At 36.7% G+C, this 22,075-nt stretch overlaps 1 protein-coding gene across 1 annotated transcript; it reads left to right on the top strand.

Moving 5' to 3' along the window:
* Positions 1-2,812: 2,812 nt before the first annotated feature.
* On the top strand, positions 2,813-22,075 carry creld2 (cysteine-rich with EGF-like domains 2). The gene is made up of 9 exons (XM_067428501.1): positions 2,813-3,152; positions 3,416-3,498; positions 5,006-5,116; positions 5,753-5,844; positions 8,070-8,246; positions 9,099-9,197; positions 13,140-13,223; positions 14,738-14,833; positions 21,714-22,075. The coding sequence occupies exons 1-9, from the start codon at positions 3,024-3,026 to the stop codon at positions 21,791-21,793; spliced, it is 951 nt and encodes a 316-aa protein (XP_067284602.1). The 5' UTR covers positions 2,813-3,023; the 3' UTR covers positions 21,794-22,075.

Genomic DNA, 22,075 nt, shown 5'->3' with positions numbered 1-22,075 from the left:
AGCAAAACGTACTAGGTCTTTATGTGAAGCTTTCAGGTTATTTACTTTTCTCATACTCTCTTTTTTTTTTTTTTTTTTTTTAATTATATAATTTAATTTTTTAGACTACATTTAATTGTTCTTGTATTGTTGAATTTGTGAATATTATATGTATTTTTGTTTTAAATTTGTTATGTATGTAACTGGCATTTAATAATAAAAAAATGGAGTTCTAGAACGCAATGGCCAATCAAAAGTGTTTAAATCATATTCCACTCACCTCTGAGCAAATCCTCTCTCATTATAGTATGTCATACATATTATGTAAATACGATATTCATAGCGAATGTTAGCTAATAATGGTTAACACAAAATTGTGAGTGGAAATACATCGCCTGGAGCTTTTTTTGGAGTCCTAGCTAATTGGGTAGCTAGTTTCTTTTCTTTTTCTTTTTCTTTTTTTCTTTATTTTGTTTTCCTTTGGTGTTTTCCTTTTTTTACTTTATCAAGAAAGAGCTGCACCGTTTTAATGACTATGTAGCCTAATATTTACACTGCACTTAACCTTTGTTATATATTATTATTTATTTTTATATCATGTATCTTTCATGCTTTCAGGTCATAAAATCAACCTCATTTAACTGGATTTGACTTTTCCACTTTTTCAACTGGAACCTTTCTCTTGTATTTAATTTGAATTAATTATACTGTCGTATTACTGTTGCAGTAACATTTCACTGAACCTAGTCACTCAGTGTTTCACATAATTATTGTAAGCATATCAAATCAGTGAGATGTTGAAATATGAATATTACAAATGTGCTTACCCAGAATGATACTGAAGTTGGTTGAGCCTTGGATATCTTGCAGCAAACAAACCAGATGAAATATCCAAACTATGACTATTACTCTTCTTTTTGGCTTTCTTTGCACGTCGAGGCATTGACAGCACATTATTATAATTTTGCATGTGTTAACTGTGGTAATTGTCATTATGTAAAAAAGCTGTTGTTTTTTGGCAGGTAAGTAGATCATCTTTTACATTGCCTAACACATAACTTTTATTTTGAGAAATTGGGTAAATGTCTTTCAGTGACTTTCAGATTAAGGGTCCTCTTTCACAGTTTGTAATGAAATTCCGTGCAGAGGGCTTTGTGAAAAGTGAGTACAAATGTTTTTTGTTTTTGTTTTTTCTTTCATGTTCTGTTCCTGTTCAGTTTATATTGTGTAATGTTATGTATGAATGCATTACAACGAAATCTGTTTCGATTAATTGTATTTATTAATATTACAAAAACAAAATCACTTTCAATTGTAAGAACTGTTTCCTTTTGTTTTCTTTTTGTACTTTTTTTATCCATTTATTGTGTCACCTGCATATGATAGGCACCATGGATTCATTGTTTAATTATAGGATTTAACATTTAAAGAGTCTGGTGAGGCCAGGATCAAATTAATAGTCTTCCTAGTGTTTTTAAGTGAGAAAAGGGGTGTGCCCAATTGTTGCATGTTTTTTGCTTAAACGTTATACTCTGGCTCTAAAATCAACCTTCTAAATTTAAAGGTGGAGATGAAAACAAGGAGCACTTATGAAAAAATGTTTGAAAAAAGCATCTTGTTAGTATTTCATTCTTGATGTGATGAAAATGTACTCTATATCAAAGTCACTGTGTTTCTGAATGTGTGTGATTTTTTTTACATTAAAAAAAACATCCTTGAACATAGACCTCCTTCTAACAGTCACAATACGTGTGTGTTCTTTTCCTATTTCTAGGTGGTTAGTATATGATTATGTGTCCTTTATGGGATTTTGAACTCTGTCAAATTCAATATTAGAGCCAAAAGCCCATGAGGAAATGTCTTTTAAACAATTCCCAAATGACTTTGCACTGGGATTAGTTACGTACAACTAATATGAAGAAAGATTAACTGATGCTACCCTGGAAAACATCGCAGCAAGCAGAGATGGGAAACTTCATGTAGTTGGAACTAAAATCCGCGGGACCCTTCAGGAAAAGAGTTGCCCATCCCTTCCATAGAATTATACATTTATTACCAATACTTGATCCATTACTTAACATGGACTGTCAAGCTTTTGTTTTCCATATACATATTAATATAATTAACATATGTGTTAACATGAATTAATGCACTTAACTAACATGGACCCTTACATTATCCAAGATTAATGAATTCCGTAAAACAGTATTGTTCTTTGTTAAATGACACCTAATGCTGTATTGTTAACAAATATAAAATATTTGTTGAAATGGAAAAACAACATTATGTGAAATGTATTACTGTTATATACTTTACTTTTTATGTTTTTGTATATGAATGTTTAAAAGAGTCCTGTGACCAATGTGTATGTGTAATAAATTCATAAATAGGCTACTCTAGAAATATGTTATTGCTTCAGACACGTTGGTATTTTATAGTCAACTGACTGAATAGCACTTCATACATGTAATACAGGTTTCAAATACACCATAAGACAGTATAGTAGCCTAGTGTATAAGTTAAGTAATAATGATAAATGATTATGATTGTGATTAAAGTCATGATTAAAGTTATACCGCCGTATTGATAGGTGGCGAAAGAGAGAAGAAAAAAGTGAGGAAATAGAAGTAGAAGAAAAGTGTTACTAGTGACTATGCTAGTGACGACATCAGCGATTCCCTAATTGGTTGTTTCGGTGAAGGGGGCGTAACTTGTTTGGGCGTGGTTTAAAGTACCAGTCGGACACGCTTGCGCGTGGAGGCAGTTCATTGGCTAATACGTTGATGGCCAGGAGAACTATCCAATTACATGAAGACACAATATTACCGAAGGGCTGACGCGGAAACTGAATCAAATGTCTGAGCTGTTGTGGCGGTATGGAAATTTGTAAAAGTGACATTCTACACATCTTTATAATTAACGTGTCATAATTTCAGGCACTAGATGTTGATTCAGGGTATCTTAACTAGCTGGACACAAACCCAGAAAAAACAGTGTTTTATTACTGGACAGCATTTGAGCTAGACAATAGCCTTGATGAAAGCATGTTACTTCCATATAGTATTTTTTATTTGATGTTTGCTATTTTGTTTCTATCACTTGGATCTATCTATACGAAAGACTTTAATACATTATGCTCAACATGCAGACAATTAGTGGACAATTTTGACAAGGTATGTACTATCTATCATCTAAAACATTGCACATTTAAAGTGACACATTTCATTAAATAAAGTTTGTTAGTTTTAAAATGATAAAACAATCAATATGCTGTATTAGTTATTAGAGAGTGTCTAGCATTAGATACACTACATTTATTGTAATAGTATTCGGATAAATGTGATACAAGTGTCTGAATTTTTTTCTTTTTCTTTTTATTATTTTTTTAAAGCTTCACTTTAATTATTTTAGATTTTGACCTATGCATTTTTCGCAGGGGCTTGAAAAAACAGCAAATCAGAATTTTGGTGGTGGAAACACAGCATGGGAAGAGCGAAAACTCTCCAAATATGAGTCGAGGTGAGAAGAATCAAATTTGAAAAACCTCTTAAAACAACATTTACTTGCATGCACTAATGAAAATGCACAACTATAACTTCCCAGCAGACACAGGATGTAGATTTTGTTTGAAATTTAAAATTGCTTTGACGTCTACATCCAACATTTGTTTGCTTTTGGTTCGAATAACCAAGTCACTTATTAGTAATCAGATAGACTTTATTTCTGTAAGATGTCAAAAGTTGTTGAGAAATAACTGTGGTTTAGATGTTACTGTTCAGTTAAAAATGTTTTGTTTGAAGTCACCGTTATGGTGATCGCATTAGTATTTCTCTTGCTGCTGTAACTGTGTTTATGGGAAAAACTGAGAGAGAAACTGTTCAGATGATGTAAGCTATTTGTTGATGATAAAGATATGGTGATCATGTAGTGTTCGATTCACTGATCATTTTCAGGGTTATTATTTTATTTAGATATGTTATCAATATTTTATTATCGATTGTAATATTCCTTTGATTATCCAGTAGAGATCAGATCTGAGGAATCCCCAAAAGTTTTAAAGATACGCACAGACATTAAAGAATCAGCGTATAAATTTCAATAACAGTGATGTGGGTGCATCATACAAAACCAGTCTATGGCTCCCGGAATGCACTGTGGCATTAAGCACACCACCATTGCTGAGATTCATATGTTGGTTATTGATTTCTGAGTGAGTCTAATAGATGCTAGAGATCAAAATGTTATAAGTGGACAATGTAGAATTTCAGGCTTGCTATAAATTATACAAAATTATAAGGTATCAAAATATTAGATTAGATATATTGATGGCATCAATGAAATAGACCACATCTGAAATAGATCATGTCTTTATCATCAGGTAAGACAATATCATCTGATCACATTTTCTCTTCCCTTTCTTGCCATAACAAACACAACAGCCAGAGTAAAACTTAAGTTTAAAAGTCAAGTCAAACTATCCATCTAAAGTAAACACTTATCACCATAATGGTGACTTCAAACTAAACTATTAATTTCAATAAAACACCATCTTAAACCTCTTTTAATTCTCAATAAGAGCTTCTGTAGTCCTCTGGCAGAAATAAATTCTTTCTGGTTAGTAATGTGTGAAGATGGTAATGCTGTTTGTGGAGTTGTTTAATCCTCCTCTGCTGATAACTTCAGAGATTTAATTTGTTGCCATACATGTCACCATTTTTTTCTTTGTTTTTTAATGTATTTATTTATTTTATATTTTTTACATTGTGGTTGTTATTCCACCCAAAATTCAACGTCTGTCCAATTTTGGAGCTTGACCTCAAACAAACGTTGGGTTTAGACGTCAACTCGACTTTTATTTTCAACCAAAATATGACTTGCATGACAAACCAATGTCTGACATTAGATTCTGGAATTCAACGTCTAACTGATGTCACATTGACGTAACTGTGCCTGCTGGGTTATATTTGCTCAGATGGTCAATATAGACCTGTTTACAGTCATTCACTAAAATCTGTGATTTCTTCAGTGAGATTAGGCTGATGGAGATACTGGAGGGTGCGTGTTACAGCAGCAGTTTTGAGTGCAACCACATGTTGGAGGAAAACGAGGAACACTTTGAGACATGGTGGTTCAAGAGGTCAGGAACTCAGATGGGGAATTTGTGCCATAATTACTGAAGACTTTATTCTCAAGACTGAGGTATACTGTGTGCTGTTGTGTCTCATGCACTGCTGAGTAGGCAAGCCTTTTTCAAGCATTCTTCATTTGACTGCTTGTGAGATGGACCTGTTTGCACTTCAGCTTTTTTTGTCATACTACAGCTGTAGTGTCCAGTATAGTGTCCACTGCTCTGAAAGACAAAGAAGAAGCATTGTATACTTTGGTAGGGTGATCAACTGTCTTGCATTTTGTGGGATAGACCCAAAATTATGAGCCTGCATTTCAAAGAAGCCTGTATTAATATTTTCTTCCCTGAAGTAAACAAAACTGTTATTGAAAAAATCCATTTGTGCAGCTGTCATGTTATGTACAGTCCTATCTTTTTTATAAAAAAATTTAACGCATATTCATAGCGGTCATAGAGATTTTTTTTCTTTTTTCATAAAGACCTACTGCTTATTCCATGCAATCAGTCACCATCTTTTTACAAAGCTTGTCTGTAATTTAAGTATTGCGCTCAACAATGGATGTACGCTCTGGACTTGTTATTGAAAGCATCTATTTAATCAAATTAAGAAATTCATTCTAAGAACTGTTTGCATTTCTGTTGCAGGAAAAGAAAACACCCAGATCTGTTTAAATGGTTTTGTATAGAGACCATTCAAGTGTGCTGCCCTAAAGGCTCCTTTGGTCCTGACTGCAACAGTAAGTGAATTAAGCCTTACTGTATTAGACCACATAGAGATTTTTTTTCAGAAGCAAATGCGAATACTTGCCTAACACATTGCAAGTGCACAGTAATTTGTACATACTTAAAGGGTTCTTTATACTTTATAAGGGAATAGAGCTTTTTGAAGCGCCATAAAGTGCATCCATCCAACATAAGTAATTCATATGGCTGCAGTGTGTTAATAAAGGACTTCTGAGGTTAAGTGATGAGTCTTTGTATGAAAAATATCCATATTTATAACTTTTATGAACCATAATCACTGGCTTCTGGTAACGAATGTATGCTTCTGTATGTGAGTCGAGTAGTTACACCGGAAGAGTGACCTCTGACCTGATGCATGAAGTATTGACAAAAACTGAAGCACGGAGGATTGAGCAAAATAAAACGCTGGCCACGAATTAAAGTATAAAAGGAGTTTTTAAAGATAAATGTCGGAGGAGCTTGATTTTGTTGTCAAGCCCTATTTGTTTAAAGTGAAAGAGGTGACTTAAGCTTACACTACTCCTATGTCATGTCACCAAGAGATACACTTTCCTTATTTATTTTTTTAAAGCTACACTGTGTGATATTTTTCCCCATCTAGTGGTGAAAAGGCATATGACCATCCAGTGAATAATAGTTTCTGTTCCTCTCAATTCTGATTTTGTTTTAACTCTTACAGTGGCCGCTTTAGTTCAAGATTAACATGGCAATCCCCCTCTTCACATTTGACACGGTGCCATCGAGTGTTAAAACGCGAAAGGCGAAGCTTGAATTTATGGGCATGTCCCTCTTTGGCTAATGTACTTTCAAGATAGAGGGGCTACATGGCGACCAGCATTCGAACCCCTCACCCGTATGTATTTTCAATGGCATATTATAAACTTACGAAGAATACTTTGTTACTAAAACGTAAATATACATTAATGAGCACATCTATTTTTGAAAGAACTAAGTGTTTTTTAGCTAAGAATAAACTAAAAAAGCATAGTGTAGCTTTAAGGAAATGTAATCAATTTTGAGGCTTGAATTGAGAAACCAATTAAGCTAATAAAATTAAGGAAAATAAGATTACTTGTTTAAGAGAATAAGCTCAATTATGTAGTTTTATTTAGAGACACCATTGTTAATTCCCAGCAGGCTTTACATGTGGCTGGAAATGGGGATTAATTTTGAAATTAAGTTTTGTTTAATGTGTTTGAGTGAAGGGAAACATCTGTTAATGTATAATGTTCATTTATGTTTGACATTTGAAAGAATTTCTGTAATGTTGAAGTTTTGACCATTACCTCTGTGCAGAAGAGTATAGCTTCTGGTTAGGTTGTGATGTGAATAACATTATTATTATTATGAAGAATGTTGCTTTGTTCAATAAGCAATAACTTTGCTAATGCTAGTGCAAGAACAAGTTTGTTTCTACTTATGCCAGGATTATAGACTATTAATTGAATAACATAACTGAAAGTCAAACATTAACAGGTTATTTCCATTTACTCCCATTTAATATATATATAATTTTTTCAAAATCAACTTCAATTGAAAAAGCACATTCCACTAATAAGATAATTCATTATAAAAACTACTGAAATATTATGTAATATTGTTACCATCATTTTTTTTTTAAGTAGATACTGTGTAATATTTTTTACAGTGTAGATGCGTGTAAGGAAATTGACATTAATTTTGTCATTTAATTACACATTGTTTTATTACTGAGGTAAACTGTGTAATTCAATTAGTTACTAATCATATTAAAAGGAAATTTTGAATTTTGCACAAGTCTGGTATGGATTACTTTTGTGATGGCTGGATGCACTTTTTGGAGCTTAAAAAACTCAAGGTATTTTCACTCCCATTATAAAGCTTGGAAGAGCCAGGATTTTTTCTTTTTTAAATGACTGATTGTTTTTGGCTGAAAGAAGAGTTATACACCTAGGATGACTTGAGGGTTGGTAACTTATGGAATTTTTATTTTTGGGTGAACAAACATTTAACATACTTTGAGTAAACTTCTAATTTGTGATCCATTAAGCTTGCTTCAGGTAGCTAGATATAAGCTGATGGAAATGGGAGGAAGACAAATATATGCCTATTTCAGAGCTTCTTGGAATGCATGCAATTGAGTATGTGCATTTTTGTTGGAGACTTTAATGCCATCATCTTGATTTAGGGAAATGTATCTTAACTTGAAAAACTGTATCTTATTTTGTATTATTTTAAGCTTGTGTTGGAGGAGCTGACAGACCGTGCCATGGTAACGGCAAATGTGATGGAGAAGGAACGAGGGCTGGGAATGGGAAATGCAGTTGTGATAAGGGATATGAAGGGGAGTTTTGTCTGGACTGCAGTGATGGATATTTCAGTACACTGAGGAATGATACATTCTCCTTGTGCAAAGGTACATAAAAATAAAAAAAACTTGATTACCCTCATATACAGTAGCTAAAAAGTATACATACCCCTATTAAAACAGATTATTTTGTTTAATTAAAAACAAAGATAAATCATATCAGAACCTTTGTACCTTTTAAATGTGATAAATTACAACCTATGCATTGCCACTGAAAACCAAAGTGATACATTTCTGTGGGGAAAAAAAACATGAAATTGCCAACTGACTAAGTGTGCACACCCCTGAACCTAGGTGAAGGAAAACCGTTTGGCACATCTTGATTTGGGAATATTTTCCCTCTCTTTTTTGCAAAAACATTCAAAATCTGTTGTGAGGGTATCTCCTATGCACTGCCTGCTTTAAGTCACCCTATAGATTGTCTATGGGATTTAGGTCTGTGCTCTGGTTGGGCTATTCCAAAATATTAATATAGTGACTTGCCTGTCTTCACCTGAAGTTACTTTTTTCACCTGAGCTTGATTGTTACAAAGTTGCAAAAGTTCTGATATGACATGGGTGTTTTTTGTGAGATATATTAACAGGGGATTTTTTTTTCTTTTCTGTTCTATAGTTATAATAATGAACTGATTTTATCCATATACTGTTATCCAGAAGTCTTGAGTTCCTTGAAAATGTGGATTTTAAATCGGAAAAAAGTTTTCGAATTTAAAAAAATGCATTTTTTTTTTTAAATTCTAAAATCTTTTTGGGTGCATGCTGTTTTTAACATACCCTTTTGATGTGAATTTATCAATGCAAGTTTTATGAGCTATGCTGGTCCTATATTTTGATATTTGACATGCATGTCTTTTTTTTACAGTCATATATTTGTAATTGATTTATTTATTTATTTTTGAGCGTGTCATGAGTCTTGTGTTACCTGCACTGGAGGAACCAATCAGGATTGTAAAGAATGTAGGAATGGTTGGGAGGAAGACCGAGAAGGAGCATGCATCGGTAAGAAAAAAAAATTGCTTTGAAAACTTAATTCATGTAGTCATTTAGTTAAAGGTATAGCTCATCCAAAAAATTGTCATTCCAAACCTGTAAGACCTTTGTTCATCTTTGGAACACAGATTTAGATATTTTGGATGAAATCGGAGAGCTCTCAGTCCCCTCCCTAGACAGCTATTTAATTAAAAGTTTAAATGTCTTGAAAGGTATTAAAAACAAATAAACGAGAATACTTTTTGTGCACAAAAGCAAACTAAAATAACTATTTATTTAACAACTTCATTCTGGCCTGTGCCAGTCTATGCTGTTTACGTTGTATCCCGCAGATGTGTCATGGTGCTCACACGAACGGCATTGGCTGTCGTAGAGCTCATGAGCGCTGCACTTTTTACAACGGATAGGAGACTGGTACAGGCTAGAATGAAATTGTTAAAAAGGAGTGTTTTTTAGTAGAAAGTTTTTATTTTTTTTTATTTTTTTTGTATTAAGGTTGTAACAAGGACTATTTTAACAAGTTTTCCTACCTTTTTTTGTACCTTGAATGTGTTAATTAAATAGCTGTCTATGGAGAGGTCAGAGAGCTCTCGGATTTCATTAAAAAAAATGAAATTTGTGTTTCGGAGATGAACAGAAGTCTTGCGGATTTGGAACGACACAAGGGTGGGTGAATTATTCCTTTAAGCTGTGTTTTTCTAGATCTTTTCTAAAATATTTCATTACAGATTATAGTGTGCTGACTGGATAGTTTGCTCACTATGCAGTCATCCTTTCATTACTCTGACCTGTGAGTACCACAATACTATATTTTATGCAAGCCCTGAACGGCCATGGATATTTTGTCTTATGTTGTGATCATGACTTCATTTTCTTGTCATCTCGAGATAACTTGTGATCATGACAAAAGTTTCATTATGAAATACTGCACAGCACCCGAAGTCTACTGTTACTGTAGCAATGAACATAACTTTCATGCACATCTTATTGACGGCTCTTTCAGCAAAATCTTTCTTTGCTTAATAAACATTTTATTTGTGTAATTAACATGTTTAAATTATCAAAAGCACAGGGGGAGTGCCTTCAGAAGGATGGCAGATTATTCTGTAACTATTCTAAAAAACGTTTAGTTTCAATTCAACCCATTTTATTTTCCTCATTTGTTTGAAAATGTAATATTGCATTACATAATTTGTTGTTATTATAGTATCCTACTATCCTGTAGGATCGGCTGTGACTGGTATCATGTACGTTCCTACTAGCCATGCTATTCCATTAAAAAGAGGTGCAACGCAGCTCCATGTTTCTAAAAACAAACGTTTAATCCATGCTGTTTGAAAAGTATTTTTGTGTGTGGTTTGCTACAAAGAAATTTACAAAATACAATAGTTTTGATTACATAGTATCACTGAATTAATTGATAGGCTGCTACACTGTAAAAAAAAGTGTTGATTTTTTTTTTTTTTGGTTTAACTTAAAAGTAAGTAACTTGGTTGCCTTAATTTTGAGTTTATTGAAATTAAAAATTTGAGTTGATACAAAGGAAATTTGTTTAATAAATAGAAACTCAAAATATTATTGTATCTGAACCACATAAAAAAAAATTATAAATCATGAAAATAGCACTTTGGCATGTTTCACTGCATCATCAGAAATAAAACGCACACAATTACCCAATATGCTTACAACATCTTTTAATAATATTTGAATAAAGGTTGTTGAATCTCCAAAAATGTTCATTGTATTAACTCAATTTTAATTTCAATTAACTCAAAATTAAGGCAACCAGGTAACTTTTTTTCTAAATAACTTTTACAGTGTACACATCTTTACATGGGCTATAAATCACATTTCTTATTAATAAGCTATATAAATTGAGTGACTCACAGTGGCAAACTAAGTTATTAAGGCTGTTAATTAAAATGGCATCTTAAAGATGCACAATAAGGTGTAAACAGAATAGTTCTCAAAATGAGGTAAACTGTAAGTTTAGTATAACACCAAACGCTATTAGTTAGTTAAATTACTTAATGCACAAAGTACTGCACAAATTATAGCGATCACGAAAGGTCTTCAATGCGTTCATTCTGGACCAATAAAACACAGTAAGGTGGATAGGCTATACCGCAGCTTCAGTTAGTAGGTTCTATACTGCCACCTGTTGGCGCAGTTGTGTAACTTAGAGAATATTAATGTGATCACGACATAAGACAGAAAAAAATTATCCATGGCCTTTCAGGGCTTTCGTAATTTACCATCGTTTTTTTGTACAACTTTTGTACAGTAATAAATATGGTAAATTGGAATGCAAAAAGTCTATGGCTTGGTTTCTGATATACAGTACCAATGGATAAGCACCTCCAACCTATCTTGATCAAGGAAAGGGGATGGAAACTAAAATTAAACCGGTAGCTGTTACAAAACCTGTAGGGTATTTTTCTCACATCTCCTGGTGTATCGGTAGTGGTCATGTATCCCGGCCACCTCTGCAGCACTTATCTTGCCTTCCCACCCAGACATTCCAAGTCTCATGCAGTACAATGGCTTGCCCGAGGAACAAACCTTTGTTCCTACAAGCAGCTGTTCTCTACCCATACTTTCTTGCTTCTGCATTGATATTCCCATGAATCCCCTACACCCATCCAGGATACACATGATAAATGCATGTTTCCTGCACCCAGCAACAAGATAAGTGCATTTTAACTTCTTCCTTTCATGGGGTGTTTATTTCCTCTTCCCATGGAATGGTAAGCTCAGTCATGATTGCTTTTGTAGCAGCATTTGACCATTTCATTAGACCATTCTAATCAAGGCAATTACTTCCAGGTGTCAGGATAAAACTTGCACACACCCTTACATTTTTATATTTTTAAAAAAATGACTGAACTGTCTTTGAGGGTGGCTTTTGTTTGCCTTTACCTGTCAGGAATGATAACTCAAGATTCAGTTGCAAGTGAACAAATCCTTTATTAAAAGGAATAAACTCAGAATGATAGTAGAAACAGTCAGAAAGTCGTGGTGCAGCAAGTCCTCGGCAGCACAGGGACTACAATGGGCAGGTCTCAGAACACCTTCCATTCGAGGAACCGAATGACAGATACACATCCACTCGGAGAGCGAACAGGAACTCTGAACCGACGGACCTCCACACTGGATCAGGACAACAGGAACTCAGGAAGATGGAGGGCAGAGAATTGGAAGGAACAGCGTCTCGCACACTACCACAGAGAACAATCCGACACTGAACGAACAAACACAGATCTTAAATAGCAGCACTGAGCCGCAGCTGCTAATCAACAATCGTTAGTTGCCCAGCAACCCACGATCTCCAGACACGATCAACAAACCAAACAGGAAAATCCACAGACCTGCAAACTGTGACATTACCTTTACTTTAGATATATACACCTCAAGGATCTCTGCCAGCTTTTGCAGAACCAGAACATCCCTGTCTTGTAGCCAGCCATCATGCTGCATTATTTGCCCTTGCAGCCTCAAAGATGGGACAATTCAATCTTCTGTGCCATACTGCCGAGACTGATTACATGGATTTGGTTGGGTGTCATAGATGGATCCAGTGTCTTTACTGATGCTGGCTAACCACTCTAATCAGATACTCTTCTTCTATCCTAATTTTGACTTCTGTCACCACCATTTCTTTCGTTTACTTTTTAGTGACTGCTGATCACCATTTGGGGGGCTGTTTCCTTGCTTTCCCTACCTGTTTTTTTTTGTTTTGTTTTGTTTTGTTTTATCACTTTTTTTTTTTTTTTACTTTTTTGGTCAATCATAATTTGTTCATCATACACAAACTTGGTGAATGAGAACAATTGATTAGAAGCCAAAATGGGACCTTATTCTTAAAGAAGTTGTACATTTGTGCATGTATAATTCTAAGTCTCATATATTAGTCCTACATATTCCTAATTTTCCAAATTTTCTCCATTGCAGACATCAATGAGTGTACCAAAGATTCAGCTCCATGCAAAGATAACCAATACTGCCTAAACACAGATGGTTCTTTCTCCTGTAAAGGTTTGTTGAAGTGTTTATAATGTACCCTGTATTAAAGGGTTAGTTCACCCAAAAATTTAATTGATGAACCTAATGTCGTTCCACACCTGTAAGACGTCCGTGCATCTTCGGAATACAGTTTAAGATATTTTATATTTTAGTCCCAGAGCATATGCAGTCTCTGCACACTTTACTGTCCATGTACAGAAAGCCTATAAAAACATCATCAAAGTAGTCCATATGTGACATCAGTTGGTTTATTAGAATCTCTTGAAGCATCGAAAATACATTTTGGTCCTAAAATATAAAATAAAAAAAAATATCGGATCGCCAATGTCATGTGATTTCAGCAGTTTGACACGTGATCCAAACTGAAATCACGTGACGCTGGCGATCCGAATCATTGATCAATTCATGGCCGTTTTAATCGATTTGAGAGAAACACAGGAGAAAACAATGCTGAATAAAGTCGTAGTTTGTTATTTTTGGACCAAAATGTATTTTCGATGCTTCAAGAGATTCTAATTAACCAACTAATGTCACATATGGACTACTTTGATGATGTTTTTATTCCCTTTCTGGACATGGACAGTAAAGTGTGCATAGACTGCATATGCTCTGGGACTAAAATATCTTAAACTGTGTTCCGAAGATGAACGGAGGTTATGGGTGTGGAACAACATTAGGGTGAGTCATTAATGACATAAAATCATTTTTGGGTGAACTAACCCTTTAAAAGTTTAAAGCCACTTTACACTGCACTGATAGATGCTGACCAATGCAGGCTATTATTATTTTTTAAATTACATGAAATTATCACTATAACCAGTAGTTGAGCAGAGCACATATTAGCCATTTCCACTCACCTTTCCTAATGAGTGGAAGGTCATTAGGAAGGTCTTTGGTGGGGAAAGTAGAAGGTCACAAAATGCCATGAAGAAACTTTTCTTCAAATTATAATTAAACTACACAGAAAACAAGAATGCTCTTTTTCTTATCACTGAACCTTTTGGTCTGTTCAGTGGGATAAAATACAAGAACCATAGTACATTTATTAAGAGTAGAATATTTGAATTCCCTGTAAAAATTAGGTTTTTGCACTACTGTTAATAAGTTACTTTTATCTGCGTATAAATTCAAGCTCAGTGCTACTGGTAAATTTCCATTAAAAAACAAGTAATATTATTAGTTACTGCACTTATTAACAAAACTATGCAAAACAATAGTAATTTATTAAATTAACTGATAGATTTTCATCCAGCGACACCATCTATAGAACTTAGTGGTGCTGCTGCTCTCAAATGTTAGTCCATTAGTTTCTATTGGTCAGTATCTGTTGGTTCAATGTGAATTGGCATAGTGTAATTACACAAATTAGTATGGAGTAATGATGAAATATTAATCAACGACATGTACTTGCAGTAGGTTCAGGACAGTTGCTTGTAATTATGCATAACTTACTGCTGTTGTTATTATTAAAGTAAGTGCATGTAATAAGGCCACTAAAATACTGTTACTGTTATTTTATATCCCAGAATGCAATAATGAATGCTCTGGTTGCAAAGGACCTGGTGCCGATAACTGCCTCACCTGTGCTGATGGCTATAAGGATGAAGAAGGCACTTGCACAGGTATCACTTCACATTAATGTAAAATCACCTTAATTTAATAATAAAAATAATGCAACAGAATTGGTTTCGGCTGTATAGCCGCATTGGAGAAAACGGTGATGTTATTCAGCTAATTTAAATTATCATAGTGTCAATTCGGGCAGATTGGTAATATAGTTTAAATTTAAATGTGCCCTCAAGTGAGCAAGCCAAAAGCCAGAGCCAACGGTGGCAAGCAACCAAAAGTCCTTCAGGGCCAGAATGGAGAGAAAAGAACCTTGGGAGAAACCAGGCTCAGTCTGGGTGCCTGTTCTCCTCTGGCCAACAAACAGTATATGATTATGATTCTGGCAATTTTACAGGTCAGAAGTCCTATTATATAAATAAGTATTTGTAAGTGTAATAAAGTTCGTAGAAATGGGAAGGAAGGAGGCTGGAACCGGCGAACATTCAACAACTTTTATTAAATAAACAAAACGAAAGTAAACTGTGGGCAGCCCCTCACGGACGACTGCCCGAACACACATAACAAACCATAAACAAAACTCGATGTAAAGTCCAGGCCTGGTCCACTCTAGTCCTTGACTGGTGTCGCTCGTCCTGCCTCCGAGCTCCCTCATGAGAGGACTCGAGACCGGTGTGGCTCGCAGGTGACGCTCTTTCGCAATCACGTCCCCAGTCTCACTCGCTCCTCCCATGTCTCTCGATCGTTCACCTCGCCACAGTAAGATTATTTGAGAGCTTGAAGTCGTCACGCTGGAGACGGGTTTATTGAGGATGTTGTGTCGATCCAGCAATTGCAGGGGGAGTTTAATTGACACGCTCTCTACCGACATTTCAGGGATGCGTGGGTAATGTCCAGCCGCAGGTCCACCATCTGATCTGGATAAAGCCTGGATCCTGCTGACTGCAGTAAACCTTGGGATAAACAGAGAGACTAACATTAGCGTAGATCCCATTCTTCTTTTTGATGTACTATCAGGTGTTATGGAAAGTGTTCCCGTTTCTGGCTGACCTAGTTAATGCAGCCTAACAATCATTTAACTGGTTTGAATAATAGAAATTGATAATGTTCTATATGTATGCCATAGTAAAGAGATGCGTTTTTAGTTTGGATTTAAACTGACAGTGTCTGCTTCCCGAACAATGCTAGGAAGAGGTTGGGTGCTAAATTGGTTGGTTGATTTTTATATTCTAGGTATTACCAATTGACCATTGACCATCTATTGAGTTTTTAACTGCAATAGACAAGGATGTGTTAAGAGCTCGCTCAAGTACTGAGGAGATGAGAAGATGAACCATTTAGTGCTTTGTAATTAATAAGCAAGATTTTAAAGGGGTGGTTCCGTGTTTTTTTTTCTAGGCTTTGTTGTGTTTTGGGGCGCAGTATAACATTAAAACACCGTATTTTTCTTATATTTTACCTTCATTCCACACCGCTGTCTCCAGTGTCCTTTGAACGGCTCATTTGCTTTCTGCTTCTATGAAGCCCATCCCTCCGAAAAACTCAATTGTCTTAAGGCATCTTTACACAGCAAAGTTAAGGCGCCTCTAAAGTGGGTCTGCTTTGCCGGATCTGACCCACCTCGGCCCCTAGTATCCAAGGCGACATAGAAATGCTTAACCCAGTCGGCGTCACTGTGCAACCCAGTATTATATTCCAAAAATATCTCTTTGAGAGAACGATATTTTATATTAGACTTGATATTTTCTGATATATTCTATGTGCTGTCCTACATGTCGTTAAAATAGACTGAAGTTTGGATTTTTACCTTAGGCATAGTGCAGCCTATTCTTAGCCTACTCAATCATTTATGGTATTGTAATTTGTCTATAAGCAACATTGTAGAATATTTGAGTTTATTTAAAGTTGTGTATTTTTTTTAATTATCATTATTATTAGGCTATGTGCATATTTATTTAGAACATTTAGCTTATTACAGTTTCCCAGTCAGGTTGTAGCCTACTAACTGCGCGAGAAGGGCTAAATTTAATTTGCATGGTGATAGTTTTTACCACTTTGTTATTTTGGCTTGAAATTTTGTTATTTGGAACTATTAACTGAATTTAGAAATGCTTTTGAACTTAAACTTTGCGTTTAATAAACAATTTGTAGGCTATTAAAAAAAATGAATTAAGACAGCATTTGGAAATTAAGTGCATTATCAATATGTTCCCAGAATCCACGGCCTTTGTTGTTATGACATAAAAGTAGAAAGTTTATAATTATGTATTGCTATCTGTAGCATATGGCAAAATATTAGAGTGTGTTGTTCCCGCTGTCATAAAGGAACAAAATGCGCCGGTGCTTAATTTCGTTGGACAAAGGGTTAAAGAAAACGTAGCCTAAAATGTCATAGTTAGGCTATGTTTAAATATTAGCCTATAACATTATTTTTTTTTAATTAAATAGCCTAACTGTCTGTAGGCTATAGACCTATTTAAAGGAAATCGAATGGAACAAATTGTCAAATATTCAAGCTCATGTTATACGAGCTGAGAACTAAACTTTGTTTTGGGGAAATATTACATTCCTGACCACTTTTACAGTCTATGGGCTCAGAGAGATAGGCTATGCAGCCTGGTACCTATTATGGAGATTCCAAAGCGTTCTTCTTTGGTTAGAACCACAGAGAACGATCGTGGACAGGTCCGTCCTTTATGCAACGAAACTTTTCACAATGCAACAACATATTTAAAGAGCATTAAGCTATAAAAATATCCATTATGTAAAGGGAGGGGAAGCAGCCGCAGCGAGCGCAGACACAGAGCGGCCAGAGAAACGGCGGAGTGACTGCAGTATATGGCGTTTGTGGAAAACGTACTCGGTTACTTTCGTAACCTCGGTTCCCTGAGAGAGGGAACGAGTATTGCGTATGGGAAAAACTCCTTTTCTCAAGAATATGAAGCAACTTTATTAATAAAGGTATGTAACCTATGCAGCTGCACGGCAATGGCGCAAGGAGGGCTCTGATTGGCCCGGCTACGGCAACTGCAGGAACCTATGGTGAGGCGGCTGAGAGGAACAAACCAATGGGGGCGCTCCAGAGAGACCGCTGAAAAAGGAGCTTGTATTGGCATACAGGAGGCTATATAAGACCCTGATTCGCCATAGGTGTCAGGTTTTAAAAATCGACTGAAGCGACACCTGAGAAGCACGAACACGGCGCGGAATGTAATACTCTTTCCCTCTCTCAGGGAACCGAGGTTACGAAAGTAACCGAGTACGTTCCCTTTCGAGAGGTTCCTTGTATTGCATATGGGAACACAATGTAAAACGCTGTGCGTACTGACTGACCCAAAATCCCCAACTGAATGAGGGAAAGTCAAAAAACCTCTAGAGAGACCGACACGAGGGCTTCATAAGGAGAATGAAAAGAACCGGAAGAGTCGATTCGTTTGAACACCTAACCGGACATAGTCGGATCTATGGTAGAGTACAATATAAGCAATCGTGTTGCCAGGGCTACAGATAGAGCCCTTAGACGGAGAAAAGCACTGCTTGTAAAGCTGGGACCTCCAAATTGTAGAATTTGATAAAAGTGGGCGGAGAGGCCCAGCCTGCCACCGCACAAATATCTTCCATGGAAGTGCCACATGACCAAGCCCAAGACGAGTCCATGCGTCTAGTGGAGTGGGCTTTAATGCCTGTAGGACAGGTTAAGTTCTAGACCTGTATGCTAGTGAGATCGCATCCACTATCCAGTGTGAGAGTCTTTGTTTCATGACAGCACAACCTTTAGTGCGGCCACCGAAGCAATGAAGAGCTAATCCGACTGCCTGAAGGGGGTGGAGTGTTTTAGATACAATCTCAATGCTCTGACTGGGCAGAATAGGTTCGCGTCTTATTCTCTGAGACGCGGGTAAAGGAGGCAGTGTAATGACCTGCATACTGAAAGGGGTTGATAGCACTTTGGGTATAAAACCATGTCTCGGTTTGAGCACAACCTTGAAGTTGCTGGACCCGATCTCAAGAAGGAAGGGCTCACGGAGAGTACGTGTAAGCCACCCACTCGCTTAACCGAGGCCAAAGCCAGCAGAAAAGCGGTTTTGAGTGATAAGTGCTTCAAGCTCATGGACTGAAGTGGTTAGGAGGGGGGACCCTTCACGGCTTCTAAAACCACGGCGAGGTCCCAAATAGGGACTGAGGAAGGGGCGAGGTGGGTTTAATCTCCTGGCCCCTTTAAGAAAACGTACAATAAGATCACTTTTTCCTAGTGAATGTCCCGCGATCTGAGTGTGGTTAGCTGCTATGGCGGCGACATAAACTTTGAGCGTGGAGGGGGAACGACCCGCGTCAATTAGCTCTTGGAGAAAAGCGAGCAGTTCCGCCAGTTTGCATGTGTGCGTCGATATTTCGCGCAGAACACTGATTAGAAAACCACTGACCACTTCAAAGGCGTATCAGGCGACAGACATGGTTTGCAGCAGCATCGTGATCGGAGGGAGCATATAGAGGGAGTCTGGGCCAAACATGGGCCAGGTTGTCCCTGCGTTTGCAGAAAAATATTGGGCAGCGAGTGTTGTGCGAGCTGAATCATTTGCGGGTGAAGAGACCATTCCCCTGAGGGAATGGGTCCTCTGGATAACATGTCCAGACCCTGATTCAAAATACCTGGCACGTGAGCCGCCCTTAGGGACCTAAGATTGTGCTCTGCCCATAAAAGGAGATTTATGGCATGGATTAGCCATGCGTGAAGAGTCAGCTCTCGGCTGCCCTGGTGATTTTATGTACGTTACCAAGACGTGGTGGATCTTATGACGTAAGCCGCTCGTTCATGAGTCTTGAGTCGATGACAGTGCCAGAAAAGATACTGTACTGATAAGCCTACCCCTCGAAGGCGAATCTCAAGAATGGCCTGTAGTGGGGGGCTATCTGAATGTGAAAGTATGCGTTTTTCAGATCTATTATGAAAAACCAATCCTCTGGGCGAATGTGCACCAAGGAATTTAATTTACCATCAGCATCTTGAACGAGCATGTCCTAAGTGCTTTGTTCAGATGTCTGAAAAATGGGCCTGAGACCACTATCCATTTTCGGGACGAGGAATTAGCGACAGTAAAAACCTGACTCGCTAGCGTCGGGTGTACTGTTTCCACCGCTCTCTCCTTTAACAGTTTTAACACCTCAACGGGAGCATGTGACTCACACTGCTTCTCACTGAGGGCTCGGCCACAGCGTGAATCGCGGGGGTCTGCGAGATAAAACTGTAGCGAGTAACCTCGTTTTATATGTTGAATTAAGTGCTTATGTAGGGGTGCATGTAGTGGACATACTCTAGTATTATATACTCTAGTATTCTCTGTCCGCGGCGGTTTTTAGCGCGACTGAACAAGAGAAGAGGAAGAGTGAGGAAAAACTGTCTGTCCGCTGCGCTTCTTCAGCACGGCGGCAGAGTGACGAGAGCTTCGGCTCGAGTTTGTTTATATATACTAAAAAAAAAATTATAATTTTTTTATTATTATTTTTTATGCCGTTTCAGAATCGGTTTCTGTGCCGCGTTTGCTGTGTAAAGATGCCTTTAGATTGGTAAGATGGCCAATGAAACATGTATTTTTATTGGCTGAAGTGTCAAGCACAGGTTGTCCGGAAATGCCACGCCCCTTACCATTATGGCCAGAAGTCACATCTGTGGTAACTATCAAGGGTTTATGTCACCAACCCGGGAAAAAGCTTGCAGCTTTAAAAGACAATATCTCTGTTTGCGTTGCACTTTGCATGTAACTTTGCAGATACTGTTTATACTCAAGCAGCAACTTTACACACTAACTAAAGTTAAAAAAGTGAAATTGCATACAACCACCGCTTTAAAATGTACACAATGTTTAATAGGGAGCCAGTGCAGTGTTGACAGAACCAGGCTAATGTGATCCTGGTTCTAGTAAAAACTCTGCTGTGTTTTGGACCAACTGGAGTTTGTTTATTAAGTGAGCAGGGCAACCACCCAGTAGAGGAGGATTTATCCGCATGTGTAGTCCCTATGTAATCTAGCCTTGAGGTCATGAACTGACTGTTCAGCATTTGTCATTGAATGCATGTGCCATAATATATATTTTTAAGATGGTAGAATGCAGTTTTACAGATGCTAGAAAAGTGTCTTTCAAATGAGAGATTGGTATGATAAAAGCCTAAAAAAGCATGGGTTTTCGGTACATAATATTAATGATATTAAGATGATCTATTACCTTTTGAAGCATCTCTTTTAATAGCCTAGTCGAGCATACATGCTGATTTTTTGCTACTTTAATGAGTTTAGCCAATTCTTCTCATATAGCAGTGAATTTATGCTGATAAACAGTGTGTAATATACTGTAACTTTCCTGTTTGCTTTTTCTCTCATGCTGGACCATATACTCTCTTTATGCCCTTGTAGATATGTGAGCAATTGGAAGCCATGTGTATTAAAAACCACCAGGAATGTGTTAAGGTTGAAGAAATTCATAGTAAATATTTACAATTGTTGTGAATATGTACTTGTACTGTTTACACAGTTTACCCATAAATTAAAGTTGTTGTTATTTACTTGCCTTAAAGTTGTTTCTGCAGAATACTAAGGGTGATCATTTAGTGGATATCCTTTTGGAGTAGTTCAATGACGGTAGATGGTGACGTACTTTAATAAAGTACCCATAAGTCTTAGCATAAAGGCATGATGTCGCTGATCATTTTCCAAGTGTTTTATCAGTCTTGGGAAAATTAAGCTGCGTGTACTTTTATTGCTCACTATCTTTTAACGTTTAAGCGTTTAAGTGAAGGTGCTGCCATTGAATTTACCTAAATAAATATGAATGGATGTGTTGTGTTTTGCAAATGGAAGACAGTAAATAACATGAGCGTGCGTACATGATAACAGGCTAAATTATCAATTCATACTTCTATCATTTTTCTCTTTCATTTTAGAAGAGAACAAAGATGTGCCTGCATTTAATTCTGAAGGTGCCCAAACGGGGGACTCGCCTGAAAAACATGAGGACCTCTGATGTCACATGGCTTTGCAGAAAACAACAACCACGACACAAAATTAGCCTTCGGACCAATAGTATCTGCACCATTACTGTTAGCTCTTCATCTGCAATAATCAAGACTGAAAGGCATTTACACTTACTATTTAATGAGTAAGGTTTACTTAAGATGCATTTACAAATGCGTCTGTTTTTTAACTTATGCTGATTTGGATATATTTTGGATGTTGATGTTGGGTTTTTTTTGTTTGTTTGTTTGTTTTTTGTCTTGAAAGTGAAATAAAGTCAAACTAAATCCTC

The sequence above is a fragment of the Pseudorasbora parva genome, chromosome 20 (assembly GCF_024679245.1).
Source record: "Pseudorasbora parva isolate DD20220531a chromosome 20, ASM2467924v1, whole genome shotgun sequence".
NCBI lineage: Eukaryota > Metazoa > Chordata > Actinopteri > Cypriniformes > Gobionidae > Pseudorasbora > Pseudorasbora parva.
The sequence above is the reverse complement of the archived record's forward strand: the minus strand, read 5'-3'. Positions and strand labels throughout refer to the sequence as shown.

Bases quoted from the DNA above. Each gene is read 5' to 3' on its own strand.
- creld2 (XM_067428501.1), top strand. From the start codon at position 3,024: ATGTTACTTCCATATAGTATTTTTTATTTGATGTTTGCTATTTTGTTT. The intron at 5,117-5,752 runs GTCAGGAACTCA...TTTCTGTTGCAG, and splicing joins GAGACATGGTGGTTCAAGAG to GAAAAGAAAACACCCAGATC. The intron at 5,845-8,069 runs GTAAGTGAATTA...TATTATTTTAAG, and splicing joins CTTTGGTCCTGACTGCAACA to CTTGTGTTGGAGGAGCTGAC.